At 42.5% G+C, this 23,918-nt stretch overlaps 1 protein-coding gene and 1 long non-coding RNA gene across 6 annotated transcripts in view; one reads left to right on the top strand and one right to left on the bottom strand.

Annotated features, from left to right (window-relative positions):
- The window catches only part of LOC147034601 (roundabout homolog 1-like), a 451,205-nt gene extending 432,282 nt beyond the window's left edge, over nt 1-18,923 (top strand). For 4 of the 5 annotated variants that reach the window (XM_085885921.1, XM_085885946.1, XM_085885911.1 and 1 more), the window contains 7 exons: nt 3,432-3,589; nt 7,020-7,197; nt 13,627-13,728; nt 13,943-14,078; nt 14,703-15,041; nt 15,472-16,007; nt 17,755-18,923. In XM_085885921.1, coding sequence (XP_085742047.1) covers nt 3,432-3,589; nt 7,020-7,197; nt 13,627-13,728; nt 13,943-14,078; nt 14,703-15,041; nt 15,472-16,007; nt 17,755-17,885 — 1,580 coding nt within the window. In that variant the 3' untranslated portion in view covers nt 17,886-18,923. Of the gene's footprint in view, nt 1-3,431; nt 3,590-7,019; nt 7,198-13,626; nt 13,729-13,942; nt 14,079-14,702; nt 15,042-15,471; nt 16,008-16,518; nt 16,620-17,754 lie in introns of all 5 variants that reach the window. The other variant, XM_085885928.1, reaches the window with a different exon arrangement.
- On the bottom strand, nt 10,167-23,445 carry LOC147034600 (uncharacterized). Its single transcript, XR_015059395.1, has 3 exons — nt 23,112-23,445; nt 11,946-12,080; nt 10,167-10,801 (listed from the first exon to the last, which is right to left on the bottom strand). It is a non-coding gene; the product is annotated as an uncharacterized LOC147034600 (long non-coding RNA).
- Nucleotides 23,446-23,918: the final 473 nt, after the last annotated feature.

Here is a 23,918-nt window from a genome sequence, read left to right as displayed (position 1 = left end):
TTACTGCGCTATTGAAAGACGAATAGCGCGATTGGGAAATGCACACTTACTGCGCTATTGAAAGACGAATAGCGCGATTGGGAAATGCACACTTACTGTGCTATTGAAAGACGAATAGCACGATTGGGAAATGCACACTTACTGCGCTATTGAAAGATGAATAGCACGATTGGGAAATGCACACTTACTGCGCTATTGCAATACGAATAGCGCGATTGGGAAATGCATACTTACTGCGCTATTGCAATACGAATAGCGCGATTGGGAAATGCATACTTACTGCGCTATTGAAAGACAAATAGCATGATTGGGCAATGCACACTTACTGCGCTATTAAAGTACGAGAAGCGCAATTGGGAAATGCACACTAACTGCGCTATTGAAAGACCAATAGCAAGATTGGGAAATGCACACTTACTGCGCTATTGAAAGATTAACTCGACACCTCTTATCCATGTCAGCCTCCACCACGGTTATATCAAAATGAGCTAATGCGTCACACAGTCAGGGATTTTTTAACCCCAACATGAGGCTGTTCAAAAACTATGTAACGCAATTTTTTTTTTTTTAGTAATTCAAGCATTCTGATGTATTGTGCATTCTGATGGGCTTGATTAAACCTTACTATTATTCGACATTTAATTCGATTTTTCACGGTCCCTCATCGTGAATAGCACTTCACCCAAACAAAGCCAATTGAAATCTGACCCAACAAACCTGGACAGTGCATAATCAGCAGAGGCATACAGGCCTAATGCATTTGGCCCACCAGAAAACCAAGATGGCGGCCATATCAATTCGTCTGGGTGAGATGGTGGGTGGAGTCGAGCGACCGATGTGGGTGTGTTCCGGCAGCCGTCTGACCAATGGGTGCTCACTTCAAAAATCGACCCCAAACAACAGCATAGAGAGCTCTTTTTCATCTGCGATATGACGCAGGCAAAAACACTGTGATATTTCATGACTGCGGATGGAACAGCCAGTTTATATCCCATTTCAAGGAAAGCATGCTATGCAACTCCTTTTACCTAATGGCTATTTTAGTCAGATCCTATGAAATTATATATATATATATATATATATATATATATATATATATATATATATATATATATATATATATATATATATATATATATATATATATACATAGCTCAGAGGTGACCAATAACAGTTAGCTGTTTTGTCACCCTGTAAGTTATTCTGTGTACTCTACTTTTAAGAAATATTATTGTCATTTTTATTTAGTTTGTTATTCCAATTCATGTTTCACTTTGAAATACATATAAATGGCTTATGGAAATATTGGCACAGGATATCATTCGTGTAAAGAGAACATATTCAAGGATTAACAATATCATGATAGAGAATGAGATGCAACTTATCCATTCATCAGACAATGTAAAATAAACTGTCATATTGCTCTGCATTAACAACCAATCCAAGGTTGGTAGGATGGCCTACAGGTACACACACACACACACACACACACACACACACACACACACACACACACACACACACACACACACACACACACACACACACACACACCTAAGCGATCTAACCCGGGATTGAATCCTGACCCAGGTATAAACTGTCATGCCAGTGTTTCACAGGCAGGTTGATTCATCAATGAATGTGTATGTCGTCCTTCTGATGGAGGTTAAACTGGGCATCCCATTGGCCGTAGTTGGTGGACATTAAAGACCCCACGCAGTCCTTCGTGAAGAGTATGCAATCTATCGCTGGCTTCCTGAACAAATTCCAAATTCCTGCCCTAATGTTAGCCGAATGTCAGGCCTGGAAAGCCAGCTTCTGAAAGATTTGGTTCAAGCTGCCCCGAGCCAACCTCACAAAAACGTGGGAATAATTTCGACCATAAAGAAGAAGAAGAAGAAGAAGAAGAAGAAGAAGAAGAAGAAGAAGAAGAAGAAGAAGAAGAAGAAGAAGAAGAAGAAGAAGAAGAAGAAGAAGAAGAAGAAGAAGAAGAAGAAGAAGATTAACTAACAATCAAAGAATACTTCATTATTAAATTAATTTGTAATGGATTTGTTTGATATTTCTTATTTTAATACAGATATAATCAAGATTTGAGCCACACCCTTGATGGAATCGAGTAGATGGACAACAGTGTGGAGTGGCAATTGGTGTAATGGGTGTGGAGATTATCAAGGTGGGGTGTTGGTGGACTGAAAGAATAGCTCAGAAATAGCAAACTTGCTTTTCAGCTCTCTTGTACGGGTTTGATTCCCGACATGACTATAAACTGTCATGTTGGCGCTTTGAAGGCAGGGCATTGATTGCATCAATCAGCCATTCTTCTGAGGTGACATTGAGCTCGGTGTTACCATCTGCTGGGATATTCACTTGTGGTTATGTTAAATATCCCGCGATGACATTAAAAATAATATGCTAATGAGTGCCGATAACTTGAACAAATTCGTAATCATGAATGTCCACCAATGATCACCGGTACTCTGGCGTAATGCCCTTCTGATGGATGGCACACACAATGATGCATTGCCCTCCATGCAAAACACTAGAGTAACAGGTTGTAGCAGGGTTGAGGTTCGAATCCAGGATTGAAAGCTCAAAGGCAGAGTGCACACACCTCCAAACTATCCTGCTAGTCCATATTTATTCGTTACAGATGGAGAGGGAGGTAGTTTTTCCCAAATAGTGTCAGCCATCCTCGCCGATGACTGGTGATGACCATGCTGCTAGGCCTTGCAGGCCTCCTCTCCCTCCAGGAACAAAGACTAATGAATTCGGTGGCATTTTTGAAATGAGCATGTGGGCCATTCCACGGCATAGGTCACTTCATTCTGCTTGGTTGCCTTTTGTTTCTTGTGAGAAATTTACCCATGTAGTATCGTTCTTGTTTATTGTTTCATTGTCTGTTACTCTTTTGTGTTTTCATGTATGTTTCAAACTTGCAAATTATTCACTCTCTATCTGTCTTCTTTTTGTCTTTTGTTTAATTTGTTGCATTACCACCTATTTTCACTTTTCTCTCAATCCTACTTCTTCTCCATGTTCTTTGTTGTTAATTTCTTCTCTTCATCCGTCTTTCCTTTACTCCACATTCACTCATTCTTACCAAATCCTACTTGCCTTATTATTATTATACCCACTTCAGTTGTGCCTGTCTCTAAACCAGCAAAAATTGTTTATTTTTTGGTCAACAATGGCTTTACATCATTTTGCATCATCTTCCAACATTGAAAACTGACTTCAGTTAGTAAGACCTGATTGGCTCAACGATGGTCAAATTTATTTTATTTTCCTTTACTTTTTATATTTACAGTGGACTAAACTGTTCATTTCACTGAATATACCTCTTTCACCTATTAGGCCTCACTGTGCTTATACTTATCTCATTATTGTTCGATTACCTTGACATTACTGTGCAATTCTGTACCATGCAGTTGATCACTTGAGCAACCTACACAGTCTGGAACAAAAGGAGAGCAATCTGAATCAGCCGGGGACACCAGACACGTCTATCTATCATGAGGTGGAGCCGATCCTGTCTCCTTGCCCTTCTTTTGCCTCCACCAAGCCTGGGGACCAACCACTTAACATAGTATGTAACCTAGGCATTGGGATGCACTTCACTGAACACTGGGCCACAGCGGCATTGCAGCTGTCACTTCATATCAAAGTGCTAATTAACCCAGGAGGCTAAAAATCTCTTGGGACACGATGGTGTGGGACTCTTCTTGCAAATAAGGACAGGGATCACGGTTCCAAATTTTAACAAACTGTTAATTTAAAGTTTGGGGACAGTCTGGAAGGGAGAGAGAGAACGAGCAGAACCAGGTTATGTGAGATTGGGAAGGAAGAATGGCATACACTAAAATCAATAGGAAGTTATGGGTGGAGGGGCAGAGTTTGGGTGTTTAAAACCTACATATTGCTAAAACTAGAAATAAAATAATGGAGATTTTTTTTTTTTTTTTTTACACAAAGTACAAAGCATTTTCAGTATATTATTAGGGCAGGTGACAAATGAGATTGCATTTGATGGCACCACATCTTAGGTACATGTGGTGCAATGGAAAGGGGGAGGGAGGGAGGTGGTGTTCAAGGTTTTTATTGAAGTGTTAAAGGTTTTATTTGGTATTCATAAGCCAAAAGTTTATATACTGTATCTCAGACCCCATCACGATAGTGGGTACCAGGAAGCAAGTGCCACATCAGCAATTGCTACATACATCCTGACCACCAGGAAATACCTGCCACACATTAACCTGTCTGTGGTACGCAAAACAGTTCCCTGAGAGCAGTAAGGAACAATTTAACTTTCAAAAAGGCTCTTCTCACCAAACAGTTTCATAGGCTCTGCCGTTTAGGCATGAGCTTAGCAGAGCTGAAGCCCCCACTGACCAGTTGTGTCTGCTGGCATTAGGTGGTCTCTTGGGAAGGAGGGATTTTGCATTTGATTGCTGGCCAAACTTGTTTTATTTTTATTTACCGACTACAGGATTTTTGTACAGGATTTTTGTGCAGGATTTGATTACGGCAGATGACGAGATCGCAGCTCCAAATACACAGCAAATGATTTTAAAAGAAACAGGTTTAATAAATAACTGGGACGGAGACATAGGTATTGAAAGATAATGAAAAGGGAACACAAAATAACAGACAAACAGCTTTGGGTCAGTAATGGTTCAAAGTTATCCTTGATATTAACTTATCACAACAGACTCAGTCGACAACACAATACGCACAAGATAATGGACAAAACTGTAGTGTGTGCGTGTGACCTTCCCTGGTGAAGTATCAGGAAGCACAGTGTAGGCTGGTCTGGATATGCCCAAGGGACTTCACAGCTAGCTGTCCATGGCTGTGCGGTCTCTCGTATGTGCGTTCACTCACTGAGGGTCCCGGCTAAGTGCTCGATGATTCACTGCTCACTCTCTGGTGGTCCCGGCTACGTGGCTGGATAGTTTGGCACTCGCTCTCTAAAGGTCCGGGTTGTGTGGCTGTGAGGCGCCTTCGTCACTACATTTTATAGGGAGCACCTTTGCCCACCCCAGCCCCACTGCGTGGGTCTTGTACATGCGCTATTGCAGTGAGGTAACACGTGTAACAGCCATATGTAAGAGTGCATCCGAGAGGCTCCATGGTAACACGTGGAACATGTGATTCATGACATGAAAATATGAGGGCCATACTGAATGTCTTGAGTACGTTTATTGCACAGTAAAGCAAAGGGACGGACATGTGACAAAAGTGATATTATCAATAGTAACTGGACATACCACATTACTTTTATACAAAATCTTCCAGAGCAATCCACACAGTGACACCAGCACTTCATGAGCTTACAAATCCTGTTGTGGTTAGAAGTCCGTTCCAAAACTTCGCAACCAGCTCGCACTGCTATCTAGACTGCCTCTTCATTTTCCAAGTGTTGGCCCCTCATGTGATCCTTCAAGGGCCCAAACAGAAGGTAGTTTGAGGGGGCCAAGTCCAGACTCGAGAGGATGTTGGGGAGCACTTCCCAGCCATTCTTTGAAATTTCCTCCAATGTCAGATGCTCAGTGTGAAGTCTAGCATTGTCATGTTGAAAGATGACAGCTTTTTTTCATAGGGTGCCTTTCCCGAAGTGCACATTTCAGTTTCTTGAGAGTCTGAATGTTGCGAGCCACCTTGATGGTTTCCCCTTTGGCAGGAAATCGAACAGTATGGATTCCTCGACATACCAGAAGACGGCTCCCATAACTTTGCTGGCATAGGGTACTCTTTTGGCCTTCTTCCTTTTTGGAGATGTGGAGTGATGCCATTCCATGCTTTGCTGTTTATTTCTGGGTCGAAAGGGTGGAACCAGCTTTCATCACCAATCACAATAGATATCAGGAAGTCATCACCCTCAACAGCATGTCGTTGAAGCAATTGTGATGACGCATCTATGCGTGTGTGTTTGTGGAACTCCATAATTACAATGAGAACAAACTTTCCAAAAATCCAAGGTCGCTATCATCTCCTGTACAGCATGCTGTCCTTTTCCAAGCTATGCTGATTGTGATCCCCCAAACCATCACCCTTCGGTCCTCAATGATGAGTACATCAACTTTCTGCTCATTGCGTTCAGCCATGGCATTTCTTGGCCAACCACAGTGTGGCTGATCGGCGATATCCATGTTTCCGTCTTTGAAGTGTTTCACACACCTCCTGATACTGCTAGTGCCCATGCAGGCTTCGCCAACACCTGACTCAATCAGGCATAGATATCTGCAGCTGAGTTCTCTTTCACAAGGAAGTCAATCACTGCACGTTGGTGAAACGATGTCGTTGATGACCATTTTGTCACAATGGAATGTAGGAACACCAGTGATGTGCATACACCAAGCTTGTGTTTATTATATTGCAGTGGATAGATGGTACATGTTACCAATAACTCGTGTTTTACAAGTTTCGGCACAAACGTGGAATCTACTGATGTTCATGTTTTTTTGGTACCGCATACAATGGGGTGATTCAAGTTAAACACAGATGGACGATGGGGGAGAACAGACAAACATGAGGGTGGGGGTGATTAGGGATACACAAGGTTGTGTGGATATTTGCTTCTGGTCGATGCGATGCCCATTGCGGTATACAGACACTTACCTAACACTGATCATTAAGATATAATTGATGGGAAAAAAAAATTCTCCCTCCTCAACCCTGAAGTCATTTTTGTAACTATATTGTATATATATATATATATATATATATATATATATATATATATATATATATATATATATATATATATATATACATATATATATATATATATATATATATATATATATATATATATATATATATATATATATATATATATATACACTATTGTCAGGATCAGGTTCTTGGAACTTTTCTACTCTCCATGTTATTTTTGGCCCATTAAAGACTATTTAATCTGCCTACATATTCATGATTACTTTAATTTAAAATTGTCCACAAGTTGATATTAACCTGTTCATACCCTTGACTCCTCCACCATATTTGGTGTCACCCAGGGTGTTCCACGCACTGTGGCATACACTGCATTACCCACAGGCCTGCCAAACATCTGCAACAACATGAGCAGCACTGCACGCGTTGGGGAAAAAAGGCCACCTCGTGGGTCACTGCTGCCACACCCTGAGGCGTTTGGAACCAAGACTCAGTTGGCTGAGCTCAGCAAACTGAACAACGGTGATTATTAAGCAACATCCAGCCTTGCTGTGCATTATCAATATTATCTGCAATGATACACTGCCATGGGTTTGTGCAATTCTCGCAAGAAGCAACATCTTAAAAAAATAAATAAATAATTGAAACCGACATCAAACATCACACACTCATTGAAATAATTATGAAAACACAGAGGTGATGCTCATTAATGATTTAAAAATTGCAACACAAATGTTAATTTGATATCGATTTAACAATTATTGAAAATGAAAGCAAAAAAAACAGTTATCACAACAGATTTGGTCGACACTCTCGTAGTGTTTGGTCAGAAGTTTTGCTTTCACCTCAAAGGAATGGTCCCGTGACATCAGTGAATATCAGCAAAAATGTTAGTCCTTTTCTACTTGGTTTCGAGCCAGTGTGCTACTTTTCTCCCAGTGGTGGATGACTTTCCCAAAGCCACTGAAATAAAAGTCATGTTTGTGAAAATATTTTTGTTTATCTCCTCTCAAAGGTTGTATAATGCATTCTTTTTGAGTACGAGCTCTTTGCTCCAGAGTGCTTGACATTTGCCTTTATGCTGCAATATATTTCATCAATGTAGCATTGTGGAATATTGTTTTTAATATCACATTACTTCCAACAAATTCAGTCAAGTTGCTAGGTGTGTGTGTGTGTGTGAATATTATATATATATATATATATATATATATATATATATATATATATATATATATATATATATATATATATATATATATATATATATATATATATATATATATATATATATATACACACACATACACATACAGGGTGAGTCAGAAGTTGCGCCCAATTTCTGTCAGTTGATTGTTTGTTTGCCATTTGTATTACAGTGTACAAGAAGGTAGAAATAAATGAATGACATGTTTACGTAACCATTTATTCAAGAAAAAAAATTATTACGGAACTGTACCAAGCTGTTTTACTTGCAATTTTCAAAGTGCGCTCCCTCGTGATCGATGCACAATTGCAGCCGAGCAGGCACAGAGCGGCACACACATCTGCAGAGTTTGATATCAATTTCCTCAAACTTTGCAGTGATTTGAGCCTTCAATTCCTGAATGGTGCGAGGCTTTTCACGATAAACAAGGTCTTTCATGAGCCCCCAAAGAAAGAAATCTGGAGGTGTAAGGTCTGGGGAGCGTGTCGGCCACTCAATCGGACCACGGCGACCGATCCACTTTCTGGGAAAGTTTTCATCAAGCCACTGACGAACATAACGTCCATAATGTGGTGGAGCTCCATCATGCTGGAAATAACAGTCCTGATCTTGTACCCTGGGCCAAAAGAAGGTTTGCAGCATATCCAGGTAAATTTCTGCAGTGACAGATCCCTCAAAGAAAAAGGGTCCAATTATCCCTAATGGAGATATGGCTGCTCAAACTGTCACTCCAGATAAATTTACCTCCTTCTCAACTGTCACTCTTGGGTTATTTGCAGCCCAGTAGACACAATTGTGTCTGCTAATTGTGCCATTAAGCTCAATTTGGTGCATATTCAGTAACTTTCCAAACTCGCAGCAATAACCTGCAAAACAAAATCAAAAATAAATAAATTACGAAAATTAATAATCTGCAAGACAATAATTAACAACGTGACTTCCCAGAAAGAATCTGACAGCCGAAAAAAACAGAAATTGGGCGCTAATTTTAACTCACCCTGTATATAGTCATGCGTCACTTAACGACGACGGGATACGTTCTGAGCAATGCGCCGTTAAGCGATGTCGTCATTGTGCGAACATCATAGTGTGTACTTACACAAACCTAGATGGTATAGCCTACTACACACCTCGGCTATATGGTGTAGCCTATTGCTCCTCAGCTACAAGCCTGTACAGCATGCTACTGTTCTGAATACTGTCAGCAATTGTAACAAACATCCAAGATAGACAGAAGACACGTTAGTTTTACCTTTGTGTTGTTCATGACGGCCATGTGTGTTGTTAGTGGCTGCTTACAATCTTCTCTGCCATCGATTATAGAAAGGTGAATAAATAGCTTTTGGATTTTATAAATAATCATTGCATCGATGATATAATTTACAAATGAAGAAACGAGCACCTGTCAGTTGAGTGATATATTTTCAGAACAGTGCGAATGTTTTAACAACATAAAAAGCTTTACTAAAAACTCATATTCATCTTAATTTTGACTGGAACAACAACTATTTATTCACAGAATTCTTTAATTCAAAGGTAATTTACCTGCTAGAAGGTAAACATGCAAACATTGGATCAGTTTGAACGCCGATTTTCTTGAATCCCGATTTAGCGCGACCCCGCTTTTTTCGCGATGACATTTTATGGACAACGTCTAAAAAATGTATATATATATATATATATATATATCAAAATGTCAGTCTGTCTGTCCATCACCTCCATAACTCCAAAACCATGAAACCTAGCGGCCCCAAACTTTACAATGCATACGAAGGGAACTCAAAGGTGGTGCATGGACGAAAATTGGCTGTTTGGGTTAATATAAACACACCTTGTGAAGATAATTTAGGGGTCCTCATCACGAAAAACCCAAATTAGCCATACCAAGATGGCGCAACTGTCCTTTTGGCACAAGCAATTGCTTGTGGACATTAAATATTCCACGGCATAATATGAAAAGAGTAAACCCTTATGTGCCAGGAAACCAACCAAATTCTGAATTCCTGCCTTGATGTAAAATTGGCACTGCATCAGCTGCATCATCATACTTCCAAAAAAAAAAAGATGCAATCTGCGTCCAAGTGCTCCAATGCATGCATGAATACAGTAAAGAGAAGGAATCAGATACAGGCCTGCATTATTTGCCATTTATATGCATCTTTGACCTTATTCATAAATTATGTCAAATAATTACATGGGTTCAAAGGTCAAATTCGGATGCAGTTCCTGAAATTGTCATGGAGTGAATTTTATTCAATGTTTTACTGTTACTTATGTTGTTATTTCATTAAAAAAAAGTGTTGGTGACTACTGCCTCCACATTCACAAGGTGTTATAGCCAACATCGTCATTGTATTGTCACATACAACAAACAGGCTCGCAGTTTTAGTGAAATTGAATTTAGGTTTCTATTTATTTTTTTGTATACATAGTCGAGGCTCGTGGAAGAGCAAGTATTAGTACACTGAACAAATGAGGACACAACAGGACAAAAGGAACAGCAGAGAGGGGAGGGGGAGGGGAAACACCAACAGCAGAGCCGGAGGCAAAGACAGAGGGAGGTGGACAAGCAATAGGTGTGGGGAGGAGTGGGGGGCAGGAGAGTATGCATGGAGTGCTCAAGATGGATACAGAAGTAAACTCCAAGGAGGGAAAGCTGACATTTGGAAGGAGGAGGGATTGGGGAGGGGGTAACGATGGTAGAAAATATCATGGTTTTGGATTGGGGACGATCTGAGATTGTGGTTTACAGCTGTCTTGAAGACAATGAAGGCAAGAATGAGATTGAAGAGGATGTGAAAGTTGGTTTCATAGGTGGGGAAAAAGAGGAACGAATAAGTGGAGGTGAGCAGTAATCCTGGATTTAGGTAATTTCACCAGAAGGGGGTTGATGGTGGACCATGTGAGCCCTGCTGAAACCTGTAGGGGGTGGGTATGGAGGGGGATAAAGCATGGAATTATTCGTAAATATAAAGTTCTGTATTTTAGAAACGCCATCAAATGACCATGTATCTTCAGAAATGTAAATGTGTGATGCTTCAGTCGTTACATTGTTTTTTTTTTTATATTTAAGTAATTACATCTATTTTACATCTGCAAACAAAAATCTTTTTTCTTCACAAATCCCATTAATTTGGGAAATGCAATGCTCATTTATTTATGCACTTAGTGACGTTGCTTGCTTGTCACGCAGAATGCATTTATTTGCACAAAATAATTTATTGATAAAATTAATTTGCATTTATACAGCATTGAGGATTTTTTTTGTAATGCCAGACTGGCAGGATGGCCTCGACCCTAAAGGTACACACATTCACCTCTCAGCTGTCCAACCTGGGTTTGAGCTACAAACTGTCATCCTGCTGTTTCACAGGCAGGGTGATTCATCAATGTGCATGCCGTCCTTCGGATGGATGTTAAACTGGGTGTCCCATCCGCCGGCATCAGTTCATGGACATTAAAGATCCCACGGTGTCCTTCATGAAGAGTGGGCGAGCTATCATCGGCACCCTGAACAAATTCAAAATTCCTGCCCTAACTTCCTGAGTCCGAGTGGCAACACGGCCAGGATTGTAGCTTAGTAACTGTTTCGGCACCATCGATGCTCTTCATCGAGTACATCTGCATAGGTACATCAACATCTGAATATCTGATCTGCATACGTAGAGTCTATGATGCTGTTTAGTGTGCTCAAGTCTTTATGCTGGAATCGGTTCACCATGGAATTTCATCAGTGAATGAGAATGAGTGCACAGGAAGGGACACGAGCATTCAGGCAGCTAACCATCCCACCTCACTCGTTCCCAACGTGACGACATGTTGAACACTGATGTGTGTGTGTGTGTGTGTGTGTGTGTGTGTGTGTGTGTGTGTGTGTGTGTGTGTGTGTGTGTGTGTGTGTGTGTGTGTGTGTGTGTGTGTGTGTGCACTGTCCATGAATGTTGTGGTTACTTGTTTTTCAGTGGTTGTTTTGAGACAGTCAGGAGACATTATCATGTGGTTCCTTCAGACATCCATGTCACATCAACTGAGCACATTTCTTTTTCTCAGTGGATATACTTACTGTACGTAGTGAAAATCCAGAGGTTAAGTCTCCGGGCCATTTCACGCAGAAACAAAGCTGTTCTTCCAGACTTGAACACACCAAACAGCCGGATTTGGTGTCATCAACCAATCAAAACACCTGTCGGACGCTCTGCTGTTTAAAAAAAAAAACAAGAAGTGTTGAAAGGACTTACTTGAGGCTTCCAAAGATTGACCGAGGAGTGTACAGTTTTACAGCCTGTGATGAAAAGGTCACTTTCTAGCCACACGTCAATAAATTACATTAATGGATGAACGATGTTGTGTCGTTTCATGAAATGAAGTTTGGCTCCATTATTTGTGGTTCTCTTAAAAGTAAGAGGCGATCTAAATAATAATAATAAATAATAATATGTGTGAAAAATTGTCAGAACTTTCCTGATTTTTTTGTCTCCCTCATTTTTCATTCTCCTTTCTCCACTCGATTCAGATACTTTTTCTATTCATCTATTCCGATACGTTTTGTTTCCATTCGATTTATGTGGGTGTGAGGTACAAAGGCAGAATTTTGAAAGGAGGAGGGGGAGGGAGTCTACATTTTAACATAGCTTTGAAAAACAGGTAAAAATCTGAGCCAGCACTGCAGGCTGGCTCTGACCTTCTGTGTACGTGAGCAATATTTCCAGCCACAATCTCTGTGATTAAATGGAGAAGCCAAAATATTTCTAAAATAAATTTATCGTCGTTTAAGGAAAGTTAATGTTTAAAAAATAATAATAATAATTGGGACACATTCACCCTCACTCCTCCTCCAATTTCTTTTTCCCTGTTGTTTCACCTTGGATGTGAACAATTAATGCATGTGAGCTTAGCAGGTGGTCTAAGGGCATCTTCTCCGTGAGAGTAGAGACACCAACAAACTAGAACGGCACTCAATAGAGCACATACCTCTGCCAGGCTGAAAAGTTTATGTTTTGAATCCCACCGATAGACCGGATCTGCATCTCGACCTGAACCAAAATCGAATCGGCTTGTTCTCGTCAACTACCCAACTCATCTTCCAATTTTTGTCATAATCCGTCCAAAACGTTGAGAATATCGTGCTATGGATAGTTTTTGGCCCTTTCTCTCAACAGTGAAGAGTCACTTGAAATAAAATTTATAAACTCTCGCATCTGGATCTTCATTCTTTCCAAAATTGAATCGATTTAATTACCAAAATTGAATCGATTCATCCTTGTCACACACCCAACCTGTCCACCAAGCTTCTTTTGAATCCGTTCATAACTTTTTGAGATATCATGCCATGTATCATTTTTGGCCCTATCACTCAATGGCGAAGAACCACTTTAAAAATTCCAGTATCCAGATCTTCACCCAAATCCAATCAATTTGTTCTTGTCATATCCCCAACCTGTCCACTAAATTTCATCAGAATCCGTCCATAATGTTTTGAGATATCCTGCTGACAGACAGACAGACAGACAGACAATTCAAACAGACAGGGGTGAAAACATAGCCGCTGTCCACCTTTGGTGGCTCAGGTAATAAGCTGCCAAAGAGGATACCCATTACATTTCGGAGCATTTGCATTACAAAAGTATTGACCTTCAGTTTATTTACCATTGCGGATGAAGTATTTTAGTTTTGTGATTTTTGGCTGCAACTATTGAGTGCTTTGGGATTAACCATGGATGTGGGTTTGTATTTCCTCAATGCAGAGAGTGCTGCAGCTGAAAAAGACCGGATTTCAGCTTCTGGAAGCCATGAGCAGAGTACAATGGGATCGCATGCGAGCTCTGATCGAAGCACTGCATCGTCAGGTGTGTGGGTGTTGCTTGCAAATTTCAGCTTATTTGCGATAGATTGGAAAGACCTGAATTTGTATCGCTTCCTTTGTTTGGATGAATAAACACTCCTGAACTATTTTATACAGTCTGAAAGAATATATTTGGATAATTGAGTGCTTTATTTAAAGGCTTGTATTGGAGGTTTTTGCGGTGAGGGATGTTCGTGAAGTTTCTCTGGATGCTGTAGGGGCACACTCGGGAAGGAAGAAGAATGTCCGCACTTCCAAAAGCCAGCGTCCTTCGATGCCGATCGGTGAGCCCCTGCCTCCACCACCTGCTCTTCCGCCGACTGAGACAGATGGACATCAGCTACCCAGCGACAGGTGGGCAAGTCCGACAGGAGCAGCACAAAATGGGAACCATCCCAAAGTTCAACTAATGACATGAAATGCCCGTAACGCAAGTCAATCGACTCCCACGACCCAGTCACGGGCTAACGAGTTGAGGGTTGTGTTTGGCTTAAGCATCTGCCTCATTTCCTTCTTGTCTTGCTTGACTGGTCTGAACAAACAGCTGTTCAACAAAGTCGGCCCTTTGGTGCATAGGTTTGGAGTGAATGGGTGGAGGGAGAGGGGGGTCAAGGCAGTATCTACTGAGGAGTATGTGGGGATGGCAAATGGGTTAGGGCAGAAGAAAGGTTGTGGAGGTGTATCTGGGTAAAATTGAGAACACTTTGCACAGTGACGTATCTTGGAAGAAAACACACTTCCTTTTTAAGGTCCTTGTCTGAGATTTCTGCTCACATATTTATATCCATTTGTCTGTCCCTTGGGTACCCAATGCTTTTTACTGTTTTTTCTGCCAACAGCTTTGTTTAGTCATTCTTAACTTTGCTCTATGTCTCACAGTTTGTATCAAATATCATGTTTGCAGCCACTTCAGGCCGCATGAGATTATAATCCATGTTGATTGAGCTAATGTTTTGCCGTTGACCTTTCTGTGCACAGGAGGGACCTCAATTGCTTTTTCCTGTCAGAACATCAACGAGGTTATGCACAGCACAACAATGATGCAGTGGAGCATGAAAAATATGAAGAAGAGGAAGAAGAAGATGACGAAGATGAGTTACAGACACAGAAAGAGAATGATGGAGAAAAAGGAAGAGGCTTTGCTGGTACTGTTCCAACACCATGTTGTTATGGTGAGGTTACCTACCCCCTTTGTTCATACAGTATGCAGCCAACGGCACCATGCTCGCCCACATCTCCTGAAGAGCGCCGACCTATTCTTCAGCGTGGACAAGACAAGCGTGGACATGTTTCAACAGGCCTTACAAAATCCACCAGGTTAGTGTCTGCAATCAGGGCTGTAGTTGTAAGAGTTTCAGGGAATGAGGACGAGGGGGGGGGGAGGGATGGGGGCAACAGGAAACCCAGTTTCATGTAGGCAGTATAATTTGATAGGAAAAGCAAATTTCGATTTCCTCCTTGCCTGCACATTTGATGATCTTGCCTTGCCTCGGTGTGTCGACTATCTGGAACATTTGTAATCCTTGCTGCATAGTCAGTAAATTGATACCCCAGCCCTGTTTTCCTTCTCTTGCACACTGTATTCCACTTGAATGAGAACAGCTCTTGTTTTAAGCTAACAGCAATGCCAGAGAAAAAGTATTGAATTACTCGTCCGTAAAAATTAGAGGCCATATATCTTGTGGCACCCTGTGGTGCACGTGCCTTCCTGCATTGCTGAAAAATTTCTTCTTTACTTTCCATGCAGGCATTGCGTCGGGCACCCACTGCTTACTTGCAGGTCTCCATCTCCACCATACCTTTATGGATACATACCTGGACCCTCACCTTCTGATCTGGAAACGGATGCTGCAGAGGAACATGAACAGCAGGTGGAAGAAGATGAGGAAGAGGACGAGGGAGTCAACTTTGGAAAGCGTCCCACACCACATTTTGATGCAAAAAAGCTTTTGTTAAGCCTTGAGCAGACCTCAATCTCCAGTCTGGGAGACCCTGAAAGTTCTCTGGCGGGATCCATGCTCAATGGCTGGGGCTCTGCCTCAGAGGGTGAGCCGGAAGAAGATGGCAGGCCACCTTGCTCAAGTGCCGCTGATTCCAGCGACTGTATTTCCAGTGAGAGTTCTTTCCATGTAGATGCCAACTTTGCTGATGCCATTGCAGCTGCTGCGCAAAGCTCAGGAATTAAGCTACAAGCACAGCCTGGACGTGGGAACACTCGGGGGAGGCCTGGTGTTGTGAGAGTCACAAGTACCAGGCAGGGACAGGCTCTACCTTTCACAGAGGGTGAGGCAATTGTCATCTGTGTTAATTACCCCCTCCCCTGCCCCTCTTCTTCCTCCGCATCATGCTGAAGGAAGCCTTTGTGTAGTCATTTTTGGTGGGATGTCATGTGTCTTATTGGGAAGGTTGGAAGAAGTTCAATGCAGTTGTTTGTGGGATGGGATGACCATAATCAGTAAGTCAGTACAAGTGGAGATATGGATAAAGTGCAGTGAAGAATAGGATGTGAATTGACAGGTCCACAACCAAGTTCTCAGCACTTCTAAAATTCATGCCAACCTACTTTAATGTTGCTGTCAGCTAATTGTGACAGGATCCTTGTAATGTGAATAGATTTCCATACTTTTTATGCACATTAAAGGTGAAATGCTTTAAACTGACAGTTAAGTTTCGGACTGACTGACAGCAGGAAAAAATTTCTCGAAACCGCAGTGCTGTGTTAAACCCAGTTCAGCATTCCAATCCATGCTGCTGATAACCATTTTTTTTTATTCCACTTCCTTATTATCAACAGATTTTGTGCTGTATAGCAGGCCACACTTTCCCTCTGCTAAAAGCCGCCCTGAAAATCCAGGCAACAGCATGCAGTGCTAGGCAGGAGCTCTTGATGTCCAGGTAGGAGATTGTTCACATTGTGTAAGCTGCCATTGCATGCTGAAGCCAGTCTAGAAGTAACATCATGAATGGACTGGTAGATCTTACATTTGTATCCTCACTCACAATGACGTTAAGAAAGCTGTTATGTTTTAAGTTCTCCAGAAATCAGGGGCCATACGTTTGGGAGTTGGAATGGTCAAACATTAAGAAGAATCCAAATTGAAAAAAAAATGAGGTTTGGGGAATGTGGGAGGAGTGGGCGAAAAGACTAATGAATTGGGACGTGATCAGACTAAAGGGAGTACTTATGGAAGAGTATTCTGGGATGGCTGGGAATGGTGGAGATAGGAAGTGTGGAAGGGAGTGGGGTGGGAGGGGGTGGGGGGAGTGGGAGTGAAAATTCCATCATTTTTTTCTCACCTAATAAAGAGATAACCTTCTATACACTTCTATCTCTACAGATGAATTACGTTTCACTGTCAGAATTTTCTTTTGAACTCTCCTATGAGAATGCAATCTAATAATGAAAACTGATTGTGATGTACCATGATTTGTTGCAGCGTTGCTGCTGTTGGATCAGTTCAATGGCAAGGGTTAACTGGATGGTTTGCCATTGCTTTCCCTGCAGTAGGAAAGGCAGGAATTTGGAATTTCGCCAGGGTGCAGGTGATAGCACGCCTACTCTTCACAAAGGCCACCGTGGGATCTATAACGTCCACCAACTAATGCCGGAAAATAACGTCCATCCGAGGGACGGCACCCACATTGATGAATCACTTTGTCTGTGAAACGACAGGATGGCAGTTTATAGTTGGGATTCAAACCCAGGCGAGACAGCTTCGAGGCACGTGTACGGTGTGTATACCTCTAGGCCATCCTGCCAGTCCAATAATGCAAATAAAGCTCATCATATATGCATTGCAGTTAATGGCAATTTTTTCAGATGATTCTTTGCTGGAATGTTTCAAACTAAATGGCAGGATGAGCAGAACAGGTGATATTTAGGTTCCTTGTGCTTTATCCATATTGTCTGAATAACCATCTTGTTTTCCATCATCAACATTTTGGTGAATGCCAAACATGCCTCAGAAGATGTTTCCAGACATCTGGCTGTGCTGCGTGTTCACTGAAGTATGCTGTCTATCTTGTGCAGGGACGCGGAAGGTGTCCACACGGAGAGGTTCCATTTCTGATGCACTCAGTGCGACAAGCCCTGGAGCCAAACACCAGAGCCTTACCCACCTTTGTACCTCCCTACCTCCTTTTCATCTTTCATTTTCATGACTCCAAGTTTCTTCTTCCCACGGTCCCCTCTTCCCCTTTCTTTGTTTCCTCCTTCCTTCTTTCCTCTCCCCTCGACATCTCCATCTCTCTTTTTCTCTCTCATCCTTTTGGTGAGCTTATAAGAGATTGAGACAGCTCTTCATGATTGAGTCTTCGTTGCAGCTTTTGTAATCGCACATGACTACAGCACACTTCCCAAAAGTTGAGCGATGGTCTGTGGGTACTGGAGAGATCTCTTCATTCTCTTTCTTATCCTCTCCTCTTTTCTTTCCAATCACTTATCCTACAGCCATGTTGCTATACTATTGGTCAGTGTAGCCAAGTTTAGTGAAAGTTTTCAGGCCCATGGAAATTTTTGCCAGAAGGGAATTTTCAGTAATCTTTTGAACTAGAAAAATGCACTGTGAAAACCTTTGGTTGAAAGCACAACATTTAACTCGTCGTGTTTTTAATATCTTTGTTTATATTACTTCTTGCTAATTATATGTTGACGGCTTAGTAAGAATATTAGTTTTGGAGGCATATATGGCTAGGGGCAAGCGCTCGTGTTGTGACATCCGGTGGTTACTCAAAGCACAGAATTTGAATGACACCGAGATAGCTAACGACCCGTCCATTTGGATCGACATCACTTAAACTAGTCAACGGACCAGGTCTCAGGTACGTGGCCAAGTGCTCCTGGTGATGGGTTGCAACACAGAGCGTACAATATGCAATGCAGCTAGATAGGCCTCTTGGTATTGAAGCACAATGTGGGGTTCGCTACCTGTTTTGTTTTCTATTTTTCTTACGTTTGGTAGTTGTGTTTTTTTTTGTTCTTTTGGTTTTTTTTTTGGAAATTATTTGTAACTCAAGAAGTTAGGCCGGCTCTGATTGCTCGAGGCTGAGTGCCACTCTCAGCCCGCGTTCATGGTCCTGAATGCTCGTAGCTCTTTTCATGTTTTCTATGTACATTGAACATTGCTGTCCGTTAACCTTCCTGCTGTTATTTATGAAACTGACAAGATTCTGGAAAATAAAACTTTTCTTTGAAAATGATTTTTTCCCCTTCACTTTCAATTCTTGTCACTTTGTATCTTGCTTCGACACCAACTTGCGTTAAGTGCCCGAGAGCCGTTTTTTGCCACGATTATGAGCTTTTAATGCCTGGTGTTGGCTTATTGGTTAGGGTGGTGGGCATGGGATCCTTGGATCCTGAGTTCAAATCCCCCTCAGCTGTTGAATTAATACTAGGTGGGGTTGACTCTGCCTGTCATCCTTCCGAGGTCGGCAAAAATGAGTGCCAGCTTGCTGGTATCCTGTGTCGGAGTGGCCACCCCTCCAGGATTATGCCCTATAGCCAAGGAGACTGCTTCGGTAGCATCAATGCTCTGTACAGAGTATGGACCCAATGGATGAGCTTTTTACCTTTTCTTTTTGCATCTGTTATGTTAATTTACACTGCAAAAGGGTCATCACTTATTGGACAAAATAGAGAGAAAGAGAAGACAGGAGTGATATACAAGGATGTACAAGGCACTCTTTCAGCACACCATTAATTCAGTCTAATATATTGGTTTATCGACTTACTGAGGAGGGGGGGGGGGGGTTGGCGGTGTGAAAAGTGGGGAGAACAGTGGGGTGTACAATCATCCACCCATACCAAAGATTCCTGCCAATATCTCTGGAGAAATGTTAGATGAGGATTTGGGAGGGGGTTTAAATAAAGGCAACGGAGGAGGTGAGTAGGGTGTGAGAAGGAACGACGTTAGCAGGAAAAGGACTGCGTGGGTGAAGGTCAAAAATTGCACTATTTCTCCACGAAATAAATGATCCCCTAATCGGGACTAGATAGAGCACAGCCTCCGACCCGAGGGCATCGCAAGGCAACCGGTGACTGTTACATCCCCCGCTTTGAAGCAAAATTCTGTGAAGAATGCCGATAGCGAGAACGTTATCTCAACGAGTCGTCGAGACGTGAGTGATCGTTGCACTTGGAAAAAAAAAGGAGTGTGTTGGTAAACGATAATTATGCGTTTATTGCTTAAAAGTCAGAAGTTTGGCAATAAAGTGATCAAGAGAACAGCCAGTGGGCAATAAAATAATTAAAGTAACAGCCTGCAGGTTGCACGGGGAAAATTAAATAAAAATTACTCTCAACTACCATCTGCTCTGAGTGTAGGAGAGAGGGAGAGAGGGGCCATTGTGATTGCTTCGGCGCGGGCCCTTTCCTGGCGGCTTCACCGCCCGCCTGTGCCGCGCGATATGACGTTTATAAATCACTAGGCGCTGGCGGGCTCCCGCGTGCTGCTGAAATAATGACCTCGTCCTCGGAAACGCGTGGCATCTGCAGAACCTGCGGCCTAAGCCCCGTCCCCAAAATGGCGGCGCCTCATCTCTCGCGCCAGCAGCACGAATGGACGAGTTGCGTGGCTCTGAAGGGGTTTTTTTCTTTTTTTTTTGCGGCGATCGCATTAAAGAGGAAAAAACGCAATTACTGAGCATAATAGAGCATGAATGATATAGTATCGAAGCAGCCTATTTGCTCATGCAAGGATTGCCATAAATCATGATTTGCTTTTACGTGGGCTCGGCTAATGGCACGAGGTCCTGTGTTCTAGCGCGGCTCTCGGCGAGGAGGTATTTAACACGGAGAGAGCGGGAATTAGCATATAAATATGTCGGTGTATGCGAGAGATGAATGCTTGGAGGAATTTACGAATTTATGTCATGTGCCCCCCTCCCCTCGCACCCCAACCGCTTTCTAATCCCTCCATCCCTCTCTCTCTCGCCGCTCGTACCCCCAAGACGAATGCGTTTATTCAGGAACACCATTTTTCTATTAAAGGCAAAAGAGTTCTCTGAATAAAACATGGTAAAATAATAGCTGCAACGTTCACTGCCACTCCCTGGGGATCGCTAGGGATCCCAGGGGGTCTGAGGGTATGGGGTGGGGGTGCGGCGAGCAGCCTCGATGCTATGTATCGAGCAACATAACCGCTTATTTTGCTCGCTTTATTTAGCACACACAGGCGAATCCAGATGTGCAGTGTGCGAACACATTAGCCTTCATCACGGAACTCCGCCGGAGGCGAATAATACAACGAAACCCCCTATTTGTCATGTACGGGGTTTTTTTTCACCCTCTTTCCTGTGTTATTTTTCTTTGTTGCTTTCCCTCGGGCCAAACAACGCACGGAATGAAACAGCACAGGAATGCAATTTGGAGCTTGTCACACGCAAAAAGAGCTCCGAAATCGTGCCGCGAAGGATGCGGACTTTGTCTGACAATGAGGATGTGTGATTTGGGGGCCGGCCTGCCGCGGCTTGACCTCATTTTTACCGCGGACTTCATGTTGATTCAGCTCTTCACCCGGAGCGGCCGAGCGACGCTCCAGGCCCACCCCCTCCGGGCGTCCCCACACCCCCCCCCCCACATTTATTCAAATTCATTCATCATTCAGTGCCACTCTCCCACCCATTCCTGTTCACATTGACGAGCTATTACCATCTCCTCTTCACACTCCACATTATTATTTCTCTTTATTTCATTCAGGTCGATTTTTCAACCTTGGCTATTTCTGTTTTCAGACTTTCTTTTCCCGTTACCGACCTTATTCCCTTTTCTTGACCTCTATCCGTTTTACTTCATTGGATTACCCCCGTTTTTACCTTATTTTCCTTTCAGGCAAGGTGAAAAAAACGAATGGAAAATTCGAGGAAGAGAAAGCAATGCGCCCGATGGGGGTGTGGGGAGAGGAAGGGATCAGGTCCATGGTGGTCTGGATCCCCTCTTCACTGACTTGACCATCCTTTCCAGGTCCAGGGACTGATCCAGGTGAGGCTCGAAGATCACCTGAAGTCGTTGCAGCAGCCGATTTAATGTTCCAGACTGTGAATCTCATTCTCCCTTCAGAATTTCTTTGTTCCACACAGAGCAAACATTTTCCCTTCTTTGCAATTCAGCCTGTTAATCCTTTAACCAAGAAAATTCCGAGAATACCATCAAGCCAATCCTAAAGAACACTGCCAAGCCAATTCGAGAGAATACGATCAAGCCAATCATAAAGGAGACAACCAAGACAATCCTCGAGAATACCATGAAGACAATCCTAAAGAACACCGCCAATCCAATCTGAGAGAAGACGACCAAGACAATCCTAGAGAAGACCACCAAGTCAATCCCAGAGAACACCACCAAGCCAATCCTAGAGAAGACTACCAAGCCAATCATCGAGAATACCATCAAGCCAATTCTAAAGAACACTGCCAAGCCAATCCGAGAGAATACAATCAAGCCAATCATAGAGAAGACAACCAAGACAATCCTCGAGAATACCATGAAGACAATCCTAAAGAACACCGCCGAGCCAATCTGAGAGAATACCATCAAGCCAATCATAGAGAACACTAACAAGACAATCCTAGAGAATACCACCCAGGAAACCCCAGTGTTTGTTGGATTGCCAAAGCACAGCTGATTTTATTTCCTGTAGGTTCAGCATCATCATTAACACTGTCATGACAACACTTCTTTCCCCTTTCCCACCGCATCATGCCTGGTGTTGGCTTAATGGTTTGGTTGGCAGATGGGGTTAGCTCGGCCTGTCATCCTTCCGAGGTCGGCAAAATGAGTGCCAGCATGCTGGTGTACTGTGTCGGAGTGGCGACCCGTCCAGGATTGTGCCCAATAGCCAAGGAGACTGCTTAGACCTCACCAACGCTCTGCACAGAGTATTGTCGCAATCTCCTCCTCCTCCCACAGCATCAAAATGGATTTCTGTCATCCATATTAGATGCCAATCTCTGTCAGGTTCTTCTTCATCATTCCCATTGCTCCATTGATCACTTATACAATTTTGGAACTTTTCAAATGCCTGGATCTTTTCACTTCATTTTTGAAATTGTGGTATTTGGCCATTGTCTCAATTTCTGCATTGCTTAGGCCAAAATTTATGGGAACTGGAACCAGAGAGGGAGAGAGAGAGGAGGAGGAGGAGGAGGAGGAGGAGGAGAAGAAGAAGAAGAAAGAGTGTGTGTGTGTGTGTGTGTGTGTGTGTGTGTGTCCTCCATAACTCCAAAACCAAAAAACCTAGCAGCCTGAAACTTTGCCTGCAGATGAATAAAACTCCAAAGAAGTGCAGGAGTGAAAATTGGGTGTTTCATTTAATTAAAACAGCTCTTTTGAGGATAATTAACAGACTTATTTATTTATATCTTTCATCAGTGGTTCCTCAGCCACCTTACCTCGCTCGCTGGGTCTTAAGGCCTTTCCTGGGTCACCTCGATGGGGTCTGAAGGCCTTTCCTGGGTCACCTCGATGGGGTCTGAAGGCCTTTCCTGGGTCACCTCGATGGGGTCTGAAGCGGCCATGTTTTTTTGCCTGCTCAACCATGGCTTGACTTGGAACAGGCCGCAACGATTTGTTAACGATAAAGTTGTTGTTTTCACTCTCCTCACTCATATTATCGAATGCCTGTTCATCATAGCTGCACAATTCCGACATATTTGACATTTCAGGCGTCTCCGTGAGGTAAAAAGTAACGGTCACATTAATCGAGCTGTGCGACGGCAGGTGGTCTCTCAGGTGATGCCTCGCCGGCTGAAAATGTTGTGCAACTTCATTTTTAGATGTTTAACATCATATATCCGTCACTTGGACATTCATACGTGAAAAAAAAAAAACAACCTCCATCGACCTCGTGGACGTGTTTGGGGTTCCTGTCCCGAGTTCGTTCATGTCGGTTTGAGCTGTGAAAAGCGTGGGCCGACATTTTGTGGTCGCTTTGGATTGTTTTTCCTTTGAATTACATTTTGTTATTTGTTCACTTGATTTTCATATTTCAAAGGTAAGCCTTTGTGGTTCTTTATGTGTGCTTTATCCATGCAAAACTTCGAACGGAACTTAGAACAGGCCATGTTTACTCTCACCCGGTGATTTAACAAGCTCAACGGAAAAAAAAAACTAGCATTACCTTTTAAATGTGAAAAAAAACAAATGTCACTGATACATCTGGAGCATATGACGTCAATAATTAATGCTCAAGTATCACA

Source organism: Eptatretus burgeri, chromosome 1 (assembly GCF_056783735.1).
Source record: "Eptatretus burgeri isolate ZD-2024b chromosome 1, Ebu_testis_v1, whole genome shotgun sequence".
NCBI lineage: Eukaryota > Metazoa > Chordata > Myxini > Myxiniformes > Myxinidae > Eptatretus > Eptatretus burgeri.
The sequence above is the reverse complement of the archived record's forward strand: the minus strand, read 5'-3'. Positions and strand labels throughout refer to the sequence as shown.